The sequence below is a fragment of the Sinocyclocheilus anshuiensis genome, unplaced genomic scaffold, assembly GCF_001515605.1.
Source record: "Sinocyclocheilus anshuiensis isolate Anshui unplaced genomic scaffold, SAMN03320099.WGS_v1.1 scaffold1448, whole genome shotgun sequence".
In the NCBI taxonomy this organism is placed as follows: domain Eukaryota; kingdom Metazoa; phylum Chordata; class Actinopteri; order Cypriniformes; family Cyprinidae; genus Sinocyclocheilus; species Sinocyclocheilus anshuiensis.
In genome coordinates this window covers 484,871-499,383 of record NW_015547730.1, presented here as the reverse complement: position 1 = coordinate 499,383, position 14,513 = coordinate 484,871, and the positions used below count along the sequence as shown (strand labels likewise).

Below are 14,513 nucleotides of genomic sequence, written 5' to 3'. Positions count from 1 at the left end.
CAGGAATTCTTTTATAAACCTTCCCGGGCTAACACTAGGCTTTATCTCTGTATAGAAAACCAGCCCACACAATGAAATCTCAAAATATTTGCAATAGATATGCTATGGGGGTGTTTGATAATGAATACATTGAGATATCATTTATAATTAACCATGGAATCTCACATTTCCATACTCTCAGCTCATGGATCAGATATTTATAAAGGACTTTATATAGCATACAGAGATCTGAGAGGTGATGGCTCTACAGAGACACAGATGGTGATCTATTTACAACTTTTAATCTGGAACTTAAAGTTTCCCACGTGTTTTGGACTGCTACACTTTGTTCATAATTAATCATGCACATAACACTGATAACAATGAAGACTCCTACTTAAACCTAAATTTAGTCTTTTATTTATAAAACACTAACTTGTAGAATGATATCTTAGAAAGTTTTAGAAAACCAAGACAAAATATCAGAAATGAGACCAGGGTTGCTCAGGCAAAACATAAATGAGATTTTATAGTGTGAGCTAAACGTGGGGGAAAATGTGTATATTTTATTTATACAAACTGATACAGTTTTAGAATAGTAACATACTGTATGTGTTTACAAAGAGACTTAATTGTGTTGTAAAAGCTCTTTGACTCAGAAAAGTACACTGGGAATCACCATTTATATTGTAAAGTTCATCTGAGCTTATTGCTTTTGACCCCTGTCAATTTTTAAGGCCCAAGCCAGAGGCATGTTCACAGATGAAGGCTTGATAAAACAGTTTTTCATCTCAGGCTGACATGCAGGGCTCTTGGAAAGTTACTGGCAGGTACAGTGGGATTCCATTTGTGAATTATATTATTTACTGGCTCAAGTCACCTCATGTAATTACAACTGAGAAGATGATTAAACAGGCTGTAATAATGATAACCGCACCATCACCCATCAAACAATGAGTGTACCTATTTACATAGTTACACCACAGGCTTTGGCTTATGGTTGTCTTTATTGTCATATAATTCTTGTATAGCCAAAGTATAGCTGCAAGCATGGGCAACTGTAGGCCCTAGATGGGTTCAGGCCCTTATGAATACGGTTTTGCAACTCAGAGGAATGTGTTTTGCTTTTAGGTTGTGAGTTTAAAACTTACATGATTTTTTTTTTCTAATTCAACTTTATTTTGTGATTGCAGTGACTAAAGGAAAGACATGGTCTTGTTGTCAGTTTAAATGTTCCAACATATAAATCATTGATCAAGGACGTTTGAGAAAGAATATGTCCACATAGTGTAACGTTATTAAGAGATAATAAAATGATTTTAACTTCACAACTAAATTAAATTCATGTCTAAATTCATGTCTTTTGGAATTGTTACAACTTCTTACTAATTCAATATGATTTTTTCTTAAATAAATAAACAAACAAACAAACAAACAAACAAACGCTTTGGACAGATGAAACATCTGCCATAAAGCACCTGTAATGTCAGACATCTTCAGAGTAAGATTATGAACATGGGTCTCAAGATTCTGTCAGTATGTGGATATGGGATTTTTAACATTAAAATGAAGTTATTTCAGCTATTATATCAAATATTGTGATATTTACCATGATTATATCTCCTCGTTAAATAAACAAACTTTTGATTTTTTTTATTAGTGCCAAAAAGTAGTGGAAATGACACCAAAACAGGAGCATTTGCAATTTGTGTAAAAAATAGATCACTCTCATACAATAAATATTTAAATAGTTTATGATTATTATTATATTTTATTACTTAATATTTTAGTTTTTTATTTATATTAATAATTAATATTTATGATTGATTTTAAGATTGAAAGTCTGGAGATGGGACAAAAATAAACAATAATTTCCATAATTATAGGGATAGTCAGGGCCGTCCCAAGCTGATGCAGGGCCCGGTGCGAGGTCCGTTCCGTCCGTCAGCCATTGACTTCCATTGATTCATATTATGGAAGTCATTGGCTACCATCAACTGTTTGGTTACCAACATTTTCATACTCAGCAGAAGAAAGAATCTCATGCAGGTTTGGCACAACTTGTGAGTGAGTAAATAAGGACAGAATTTTCATAACTGTCTCTTTAAAAGACATTCTGAAACAAAACATATGATGGAGACCTGGTAAAATGTTTCTAAAACAATTTTAATATGACCTTCATGTAATAAAAAAATAGAAGAAACACCGCATACAGAAGTCGTCACACATCTAAAAGCCAAATACTCTAGATATGGTTATGTAGGCTACATTTCTTATTCGACAGCTTCCTCTAGTGGAACAGATAGAAACATCCTCCGACACGACGACGACAGCGGCACCCAGGCAAGCAGTATCTGATACGACGTCGCGACTTTTGCTCCTGCTGCCCTGGACTACAGGCGCCTCTCTCCAAGGTTGGACAACTGAAAAACACACCCTCTCTGCGTTTTCGGTGTATAATATTGCTTTTTAATGACTTGCCGGTAGGGCTAAGCGGTCGGATGGTTTATTGGGTATTGAGAATGCATGATGAGCGGTATTTGAGTTTTATTTCCAGTAAGGATATAATACAGAACATGGCGCTGATGAAACTGACAGGGTCTGTTGTGGAAACAACATTTATGTCCTTTTATTCTCCAGTGCCATCTTTGCTCTTTGGCCAGCAGACAGTCAAGCTTTGCTAACAGGCAGCACGCGCTTTTCATGATGTGGCATCTATAGCTAGTACATTATGTACATGCATGACATTATTACATAACCATGTCATATTTGTTCAGAAGGATGTCAATATCGGAATGATTGTGGAGTATTATTGAATTGGAGATCATGTAAGAAAAAATACCGAAATAACATTTTGTCGTTTAGTTTAGCCTATTATGCCAAGTTTTGCCGCATACGGCAGGTGGCCCGCGCTGCTTTATTGTAACCCAGACAACGCTGGGGAAAAAACACACACACATGGACAGGCGTTCAAGGATACTGTGTCATTAGCAGATTTATCGCCCTAATTTAAATAATTTAGACCAATAGTAGCCTACGAATTTTTAAAAATATTAATGAATTTAAATGAGCGATTTTGTAATTTATATTTTGTAAATTATTTTAGAGGTCATTGCTGTACTAACAATACTACACTAGATTCCTTTAGATGACAAATGACTCATTTATATAACCATCATAATTTTGAACCACATCCATGATAACCTGAACAGAGATTTATTATCTACTGTTATGATGAGCCTATCATATGATTACATGTATGTTTACTTTCAGCATGACAGTGGCATAACAAAAGTATTACTTTCATCAAAATTGATTTGACATATTGTAAATAAATTAAGAAGAACTGAAAATTATAAAGTATATTGAGCTATTGGTTGTTGCCGTACATCTGAGCGCAATTAGACCATAAATAACTTATTTGTATGATGAATTATGTAGTCTCCTTTTTCCTGTTGTACGCTGACTGTAACCCAATGAGAGCCCAGTGATGGGTAAGGAGAAGCTCCATATCAACATCGTGGTCATTGGCCATGTGGATTCAGGGAAGTCCACCACCACCGGCCACCTCATTTACAAGTGCGGAGGCATCGACAAGAGGACCATTGAAAAGTTTGAGAAGGAAGCTGCAGAGGTATAGCAGTCCAAATATGCAAGACCAAATAGATTTTGCTACAGTTTGTTGCAGTGTTATTATTAATGCATAAAAATTTTTCAAAGAGGCCCACTGTATGTAAGATGACCTACTTAAGCAATATCAAACAAGCAAGAGTGCTGAGCTACTAAATATCAGCACAAATCACAGATTGTGAGTTTGCTTTATAAATTATTCTATAAAGTATGTTAATAACATAAAGGAATTGTTCACCCAAAAATTTTCTGAGAATGTACTGACCCTCAGGCCATTCTCATTCTGATGGCACCCATTCACTGCAGGGGATCCATTGGTGAGCATGTAATGCTAAATTTCTGAAGAAACAAATGTATATATTGGATACTCTATATATTAGATGGCCCGAGGGTGAGTACATTTTTAGTTTTGGACAAACTATTCCTTTTAAGTTCACCCAAAAATGTATATTTTAAAATAATCCATGTGACATCAGGGGTTCAACCGTAATTTTACGAAGCTATGAGAATACTTTTTGTACGCAAAGAAAACAAAAATAATGACTTTATTAAACAATTAATCTCCTCCACGTCACCCTCGTGCCATTTTGGAGAATATCCACTGAACGTAAACAGCGTATGCTATTCTGTCAGCATCTTTGGGTGAACTAACCCTTTAAACACCCCCTGTATGACTTTATTTCTTATGTGGAACAGAAAAGTATATTTTCTGAGGAACGTTTCAAGTGTTTCAACAATATTGGACCCAATTGACTTTCATTGTATGGACAAAAACATTGAGAGAAATTGCTAATTTCTTTTGCCCTATTAGTGTTCTATTTCTATATACAGTGTATTTTATATTTTATATATGTTATGTAAGGGGCGACACAGTGACTCGGTGGTTAGCACTGTTGTCTCACTGCAAGAAGGTCCTTGGTTTGAGCCCCGGCAAGGACAGGAGGCCTTTCTGTGTGGAGTTTGCATGTTCTCCCTGTGTCTGCGTGGGTTTACGCCAGGTGCTCTGGTTTCCTCTCACAGACATGCAGGTTAGGTTAGGTTAATTGAACATTCTAAATTGTCCCCGGACTGTGTGTAAAGACAAGTCTTGTGTATGGATTAACTGGTTCTCGCCATGAATATAGCCATAGATGCTGGATTGGTGTAAAGAATTAAACAAACAAACATATATGTTGTGTATGTATTTTTTTTTCACCTACTAAAGTAGTATCAAACTTTCAGGCATATGCCATAAACAAATACCAGTGAAGTGATACATACAATGACAAGACTGTGCTGTAACACTAAATATCAATACTGTTGGAACACTGCTTGGCCAATCAAATTGGAGGACTGAAAATAACCGTTACATCTTATGTGACAGAGAACATTCGTTTACGAAATTCAGTTGCAGGTTTTTCTCTAAACAGATATATGTTCTTTACCTTTCACAGATGGGAAAAGGCTCTTTTAAGTACGCTTGGGTCCTTGACAAGCTAAAAGCTGAGAGAGAGCGAGGCATCACCATTGATATCTCCCTGTGGAAGTTTGAGACCAGCAAGTACTATGTCACCATCATTGATGCTCCAGGACACAGAGACTTTATTAAGAACATGATCACTGGCACCTCACAGGTTTGTATGTAATCACATAACAATGCCAATCAGTATTTTATGAAGTATTTTCATAATCTTAAACATTGAATTTCTTCCGATACAGGCAGACTGTGCTGTGTTGATTGTGGCGGCTGGCGTTGGAGAATTTGAGGCTGGTATCTCAAAGAATGGCCAAACACGAGAGCACGCTTTGCTGGCATACACCCTGGGTGTCAAACAACTGATCGTGGGTGTCAACAAGATGGACTCTACGGAACCCAATTACAGCCAGAAGCGCTATGAAGAGATTGTGAAGGAAGTCAGCACTTATATCAAGAAAATCGGCTACAACCCCGATACAGTGGCATTTGTTCCAATCTCTGGATGGAATGGAGATAACATGCTGGAGGCCAGCCCAAACGTTGGTATCATATTGACTACAGTTTTATATATTTCAGATTATTAATAGACTCAATAGTTCTAGATATTTAAAGAGCATAATTTAACCCTAGTCTTCACTGTCACGTGATCCTTCAGAAATCATTCTAATATGCTGATTTGCTGCCCAAGACAAGAAACATTTATTATTATTATCAATGCTGAAAACAGCTGTGCTGCTTTATATTTTTATGGAAACTGTGATACATTTTTCAGAATTTTTATTATAAATTCCTTTACTGTCAAATTAATTTCTTTCCAAAATGTTTTTCTCCTTTGTAACTCCTAAGAGGTTCCAACCATCCAAACCATTCCAAACTGTTACATGTATTGGCTATAATAATATGTTTTCTCTGTAGATGACCTGGTTCAAGGGCTGGAAGATCACTCGTAAGGATGGGAGTGTCTCTGGGACGACTCTGTTGGAGGCTCTGGATGCCATTCAGCCTCCAACCCGCCCCACTGACAAACCCCTTCGCCTCCCACTGCAGGACGTTTACAAGATTGGAGGTAAGAAGACACCGAAATGGAAAGGGTCTTAATAAGAAACCCACTTGTTTTCATTTCTTGTAAAGGTGTGTGACCTACAAATGACTTACAGTTGTCTATGCAGAGCTGGGGAGATTACTTGAAAATTGTAATCCGTTACTGATTCCAAATTACATGACAAAAATGGTAGTTTGCGATGTAATCCATTACATTACACATTTCAGGTAATATAATCAGATTACTTTTAGATTACTTTTGACATTACTCACTTATCACATTGATTTAAATAGGATAATCTTGTAACATATTGATTTAAAAATACTTTTATTTAATTTGCTTTTTATTTAACTTCTTTTGGACTGATGCATGCAACACCCGTATACACCTAGGATGACTTGAGGGTGAGTTATTTATGAGCTAATTTTCATTGTTAACCCTTTAACATTATTAACGCATTTAACGCACTTGCCCCACCCCAGACCTATGTGGGTCATCTACAGTTGATTGATGACAAATATGAGGCAGGGCAAAACTCACTGCATGATGGAGCCTAGAGAATGTAGTTAGAATGTCCCTAAAATTCAAGATATGGGGCAAAAATGCCCCTGTTTGAATTTTTGTCTCATGTTTACATCATATAGTAAAGCAATATCACACGAGCAATAAGTGCAATATCACACGAGTGCAAATGTGATACTGATCTTATACAACAGTTCAGTAAGAAGTTAATATTGTTATTTTAAACGCAATGTTGTCTGTTTTGCTCAATTTTGTCAATGAAAATATAAAGACAATGCAGAACTATTCGTCTCCGAGCAACTCACAGCGGCATTTCATTTCTTAATGCACGATTTGAACGAATTTGATGAACCATTGGCCATAGGCGCGTTGGATTTGAAGCGGCGCAGTACAGACCTATCGGTGTATGATAGGGATGGGCGTATCGATCCTGAAGTATTGATATATCGATACTGATGCGAGTATCGAAAGTATCGATACTCAAACAAAAAATATCGATACTAAGTTGTGTTTTATTTACCAGTGATTTTATTTAACCAAAAAAATTAATGCATACAGTATGCATTGAATTTGACAAATAACCTTTGTTAGCAAATAATTGTGTAGGATAGAACTATTTTCCTTCTCATCTGAACACATGCAAATTTTGCAAGACAGAACCAATCACATTCACTCACTTCTGACAGTGAATTCAGACAGGGCTGCATTTCCCAAAAGTGTCATAAGAAAGCATTGATGCTTTTGGGAAATGCAGCCCAGAACAATGCTTATCAGAGGACAGAAAAAAACATATATGTTTGAGTTATTTCACAATAAACAAACTGAAAATGTTTGTGCATTTGCATTTATTTAAACTGAATGTTAAAAGTTCAAATTGATCATGTTCTATTCTGTAATGTTAATATAAATCATACACTCTAAAGTGGCCATAGTTCAACTATAGTATTTGTATTAGTATTAGTATTTGTAAACATATTTTAACCATGTGTAAACAAAAATATAACCTAATAAGTTGCAATTAAGGCATATTGAGTGTTAAAATATAACGTTAAGTGGGTATCATTATTCATTTTACTCTTAGTAATTTAATTTAATAAATTTCATAATTTAAAATTTCAGTTTAGAAGTATCGGTATCAATATCGACGATACTGTCCTTTAAAAGTATCGGTATCGTATCGAAAACAAAATAAGTGGTATCGCCCATCCCTAGTGTATGACATCAAAGTACTGCAAGAGCGATTCAAAAGCATAAGGAGCCATCTGCTCTCTATAGCTCTCGCGATACTTTGATGTCACACACCGATCGGTCTGATGGTGATGATCCGCTTCAAGTCGAACAAGCCTAATGATTCAATGGACCATTCACAAAGAACCATTTAATTCACTCCTGACTGAATCAGCCATTTGAACGAATCAAATGAATGAATAAATGACTCGATGACTTAATAATTAAGACATTTACCACCACCTACTGACAGTTTTAGTTTATTATTTGGAGTATCATTTCATTAAAGAAATAATTTCATATTTCCATAGTAATAATAATGAAATTAATAAAATAAATTATTAAAGGTATAGTTCACCTACCCAAAAATGACAATAGTGTTATCATTTACTCACCCTCATGGTCCAAAAGAGTATATGTAATAAATTTGTTCAAACAAAATATTTATTGCTGAAGCTACTTTTTGTAATTTCTGTTTGATGTGTAATTTCTGTGCGATTTGATGTGCGATTAATTAATCACCACATCATGTAATTAATTAGATTAAAAAATGTAATCGCTTACCAGCCCTAAAAAATACAAAAAGAAAGAAAGTATATTCCATTCGTTGAAATTAACAACATAAATTAAAATAAAAAATAAAAAAATCATTTTAAATTAACAAAAAGAAATAAAACACTTCCTAAAAATGTCATATGACCATTAACCAACGTCAGAGAACCGTGAACATGCACATGTAATACTTCATTATTAAATATTTATTTTAAAATCTCAGGGGTACTTGAATACTTGAAGTAAATATATTAGATGAAAGATGTTCAGATGACAAAAAAGTTTGGGAATGCCTGCATTACATGTAAATAAGAAATAATGTAAATTTAGACAAATGCCTTCCAAATACGTTGAAATAGATGGTTAAATAACCTACTGAGTGATAATTCAGATAAATATTAATGTGTTCATCAATAGTTGATGCAACATTGAAATACTTGAAATGATTTTTGTAAATCCAGTGGTCAAATGCTGTGTAGCCACCTGACTAATGACTGGTCTTTCTGTGAATGTCCACAAAACTGAAAGACTTTCTGAGAGTATGTAAGCGGTAGGATATGTTAGAAAGGAACATTTAAAAGATGAAAAAGAGGAATTAGGAGAATTGATAAATTATGAATAATTTATTGCTATTGTATGAATAGTATGTAATTATGTAATCCATAAAAAAGTAACTGTAGTCTGATTACAAGTATTTTAAAATGTAATTTAATCTAATTACAAGTACTTAATTTTTGGAATCTGATTACGTAACCCAGATTACATGTAATTCAGTTACTACCCAGCTCTATGTCTATGGTATTTTAAGAGATAAAATAACTGAGATTGCAACTGATATTTAGTAAGTTATATATTTAGTAAAATGTAATTCTGTTACCATTGTGCTCTTTTTGTTACTATTTAGGAATTGGTACTGTGCCTGTGGGACGGGTTGAAACAGGCATTCTGAAACCTGGCCTAGTTGTGACATTTGCCCCTGTGAATGTGACCACTGAGGTGAAATCTGTGGAGATGCATCATGAGGCTCTGTCTGAAGCTCTTCCAGGTGATAATGTGGGATTTAATGTGAAGAATGTCTCAGTCAAAGATATCCGACGTGGGAATGTTGCAGGTGACAGCAAGAACGATCCTCCACAGGAGGCAGCAAGTTTCACCGCACAGGTAAAGGTCTTAGTTTGGTGTTTTATAGTGTTATAAAACCTTCTGACACAATTCATGATTTAAAATATATATTATCTAGATACGCCTGTTAGGGTCTACACTGAAAAAATGGTAACATCTAAAATAACTGGTTTTATACAAGTCCAAATTATGTAACATCATTGGATCAGACTAAATACATTATTTTAGACCAACGAAACTCATTTCTATGTGTTAAATCAGGTAGAAATAACTCTTTAAGAAAAGAATTACCACTTTTACAGTGTAACAAATAAGATTTCTTTTAAAATCTTTTCACTGTTTGACATTATAAACTATTCACTGATCCACTTTCTGCTCTGGTCAGGTGATCATTCTGAACCACCCAGGTCAGATCAGTGCTGGTTACGCCCCCGTGTTGGATTGCCACACTGCTCACATTGCCTGCAAGTTTGCCGAGTTAAAGGAAAAGATTGACCGTCGCTCTGGGAAGAAGCTGGAAGACAATCCCAAGTCCCTGAAGTCTGGGGATGCTGCTATTGTAGATATGATACCAGGCAAACCCATGTGTGTGGAGAGTTTCTCTGAGTATCCTCCTCTTGGTAAGGGTCATATCTTAATTTGGATTTAAAGTTATGTATCTTTATTATAAAATGCTTGACTTTATTACCAAATTCACTCCCGCTGTAAACATGCCTTAATTTTTCAAGTGCTTTTTATAAGAATATTTCACTGTTTCAGTGCAGTGGACTTTCTATGGTGGGCATAAATGATAATCATTAATAATATTTGGATTGTATTTGACTGGACAGTTTGAGGGAGCCGTCTGCTCTCTATAGCTCTTGCGGTACTTTGATGTCACACACCGATCGGTCTGATGGTGATGATCCGCTTCAAGTCGAACAAGCCTAATGATTCAATGGACCATTCACAAAGAACCATTTAATTCACTCCTGACTGAATCAGCCATTTGAACGAATCAAATGAATGAATAAATGACTCGATGACTTAATAATTAAGACATTTACCACCACCTACTGACAGTTTTAGTTTATTATTTGGAGTATCATTTCATTAAAGAAATAATTTCATATTTCCATAGTAATAATAATGAAATTAATAAAATAAATTATTAAAGGTATAGTTCACCTACCCAAAAATGACAATAGTGTTATCATTTACTCACCCTCATGGTCCAAAAGAGTATATGTAATAAATTTGTTCAAACAAAATATTTATTGCTGAAGCTACTTTTTGTAATTTCTGTTTGATGTTTTACACAACAATGACTTTAAATGATCTTTTGGGAGTAATTTCTCAGCCAAATCTGATGTGCGATTAATTTGCGATTAATTCGATTAATTAATTGCCATATCATGTAATTAATTAGATTAAAAAATGTAATCGCTTACCAGCCCTAAAAAATACAAAAAGAAAGAAAGTATATTCCATTCGTTGAAATTAACAACATAAATTAAAATAAAAAATAAAAAAATCATTTTAAATTAACAAAAAGAAATAAAACACTTCCTAAAAATGTCATATGACCATTAACCAACGTCAGAGAACCGTGAACATGCACATGTAATACTTCATTATTAAATATTTATTTTAAAATCTCAGGGGTACTTGAATACTTGAAGTAAATATATTAGATGAAAGATGTTCAGATGACAAAAAAGTTTGGGAATGCCTGCATTACATGTAAATAAGAAATAATGTAAATTTAGACAAATGCCTTCCAAATACGTTGAAATAGATGGTTAAATAACCTACTGAGTGATAATTCAGATAAATATTAATGTGTTCATCAATAGTTGATGCAACATTGAAATACTTGAAATGATTTTTGTAAATCCAGTGGTCAAATGCTGTGTAGCCACCTGACTAATGACTGGTCTTTCTGTGAATGTCCACAAAACTGAAAGACTTTCTGAGAGTATGTAAGCGGTAGGATATGTTAGAAAGGAACATTTAAAAGATGAAAAAGAGGAATTAGGAGAATTGATAAATTATGAATAATTTATTGCTATTGTATGAATAGTATGTAATTATGTAATCCATAAAAAAGTAACTGTAGTCTGATTACAAGTATTTTAAAATGTAATTTAATCTAATTACAAGTACTTAATTTTTGGAATCTGATTACGTAACCCAGATTACATGTAATTCAGTTACTACCCAGCTCTATGTCTATGGTATTTTAAGAGATAAAATAACTGAGATTGCAACTGATATTTAGTAAGTTATATATTTAGTAAAATGTAATTCTGTTACCATTGTGCTCTTTTTGTTACTATTTAGGAATTGGTACTGTGCCTGTGGGACGGGTTGAAACAGGCATTCTGAAACCTGGCCTAGTTGTGACATTTGCCCCTGTGAATGTGACCACTGAGGTGAAATCTGTGGAGATGCATCATGAGGCTCTGTCTGAAGCTCTTCCAGGTGATAATGTGGGATTTAATGTGAAGAATGTCTCAGTCAAAGATATCCGACGTGGGAATGTTGCAGGTGACAGCAAGAACGATCCTCCACAGGAGGCAGCGAGTTTCACCGCACAGGTAAAGGTCTTAGTTTGGTGTTTTATAGTGTTATAAAACCTTCTGACACAATTCATGATTTAAAATATATATTATCTAGATACGCCTGTTAGGGTCTACACTGAAAAAATGGTAACATCTAAAATAACTGGTTTTATACAAGTCCAAATTATGTAACATCATTGGATCAGACTAAATACATTATTTTAGACCAACGAAACTCATTTCTATGTGTTAAATCAGGTAGAAATAACTCTTTAAGAAAAGAATTACCACTTTTACAGTGTAACAAATAAGATTTCTTTTAAAATCTTTTCACTGTTTGACATTATAAACTATTCACTGATCCACTTTCTGCTCTGGTCAGGTGATCATTCTGAACCACCCAGGTCAGATCAGTGCTGGTTACGCCCCCGTGTTGGATTGCCACACTGCTCACATTGCCTGCAAGTTTGCCGAGTTAAAGGAAAAGATTGACCGTCGCTCTGGGAAGAAGCTGGAAGACAATCCCAAGTCCCTGAAGTCTGGGGATGCTGCTATTGTAGATATGATACCAGGCAAACCCATGTGTGTGGAGAGTTTCTCTGAGTATCCTCCTCTTGGTAAGGGTCATATCTTAATTTGGATTTTAAGTTATGTATCTTTATTATAAAATGCTTGACTTTATTACCAAATTCACTCCCGCTGTAAACATGCCTTAATTTTTCAAGTGCTTTTTATAAGAATATTTCACTGTTTCAGTGCAGTGGACTTTCTATGGTGGGCATAAATGATAATCATTAATAATATTTGGATTGTATTTGACTGGACAGTTTGAGGTAAAACACTGTGATAAGAGAGAAGAGGGAAAAACAGGAAAAGACTTTGAGCCAAGAATGCCAACTTGGCTCATCCAAATAATGCATAAACTGAAAATCTTAATAGGTCTAAAACAGGGGTGTCTAAAACTGCATTTTCATGGGAGAAATTTAGTCACATCAATATGAATCCATGTGGTCAGATTCTATAGTGGGAAATCTTTTGCCCTCAAGTGAAGTTTCCAACCGTCAAAAACTTGATGGCGAAAGATTTTCCGCTATAGGTTTCTCAGAATCTGAACACACGGATTCGTATTGAAATGACTGAATTTCACCCATGAAAATTCACTGGACATTGATAACTGTAACTGCGCCTTAAAATGTTTGAAGTAAAATTAAAATGTAATGTGAAAGTATACACTGTATATGTACATAAAAAGACATTAAAAAGGTGTGTATAAATTCAATAATATGGTAGTAAATCTTTATTTAATAATGGACTTAAAATGTAACAGTTTTATGCCAAGGTGTTTCTTGGTCTCTCTCTGTCCACCATCTCTGTTTCTGGACTCACAAAGATTAAAGCCTTGATTTATAATAATAACTAACTTTATTTTTCGGATGATCTTCATTTCCCAGGTCGCTTTGCAGTGCGCGACATGCGTCAAACCGTAGCAGTGGGCGTCATCAAGGGGGTTGAGAAGAAAACCTCGACCTCTGGGAAGGTCACTAAATCTGCCCAAAAGGCCCAGAAGAACAAATGAATGTTGTGCTGGGCTGCGAACACTCGGGTCAGCCACACCATCCCTCCTCTTCTCAACTCCATAAACAGAGCTTGGTTAATTATCACAATGCATCGCAAAAGCAGAAGAAGGAAAAGTAAAACTTATGCCTGCTTGACAAAGATTACAATAGTGATAATAAGTATATTTATGTTTAATCGTATTTTCTATTTGAATTTTCAGTCTTCGTTGTGGTATTTGTTCTATTGTTAAATTGTTCTAAGCACTTTAAGCAGATCTGTCTCTAGTGGGAGTGTTGAGTAAGCTTTGTTTATCCTGTAGCTTGTGTGCAATATCTAAACCCTCTTGCTAACATTGCTTGTGTAACCTTGCTTGCAATAATAGCTAACTGTTCCAGCTTGTAGTCCAACAGCTATGAGATTTTATGTTAGTCTGTTATGTTAGTTTGATGTGTTGTGACATAGCTTTATAATTGAAGTTCAGTGTCTTTTTCTGTGTGCATGAAGCTAAAGTAGCTAGCGCACTTTACTGTCTACCCTGACAGCGCTCTGAACAAGCATGAGCCATCTTGTTTGCACTTGCACTCATGTACTTTAACGGGAATATGATTCTCCATTATCTAATGTATGTCGGTTCATAACCAAAAATAAAATACATTTGAACTCTGATGCCTGCTTCTAAATCACTAGACAAATAAAAAACAAGACATTTTCACAGACATCTTTGATGAGGCTTTTGTATTTAAATCATTTAAATCATTAAATCATAATTAATGTATTTAAATAAAATATTTAAGATATTGGAGAGCTCTGACACCAATATTCAGTGCTGGTGCACATGCCAACAAATATTAAATGGACTAAAAACAACTACAAAAACATTTAT

General features: G+C 34.8%; 1 protein-coding gene across 1 annotated transcript; it reads left to right on the top strand.

Annotated features, from left to right (window-relative positions):
• The first annotated feature begins 3,446 nt into the window (after nt 1-3,446).
• On the top strand, nt 3,447-14,250 carry eef1a1b (eukaryotic translation elongation factor 1 alpha 1b). The gene is made up of 7 exons (XM_016507223.1): nt 3,447-3,613; nt 5,043-5,222; nt 5,308-5,604; nt 5,981-6,131; nt 9,313-9,569; nt 9,916-10,150; nt 13,525-14,250. Exons 1-7 carry the CDS (start codon nt 3,470-3,472, stop codon nt 13,647-13,649), a joined length of 1,389 nt encoding a protein of 462 aa, XP_016362709.1. The 5' UTR covers nt 3,447-3,469; the 3' UTR covers nt 13,650-14,250.
• Nucleotides 14,251-14,513: the final 263 nt, after the last annotated feature.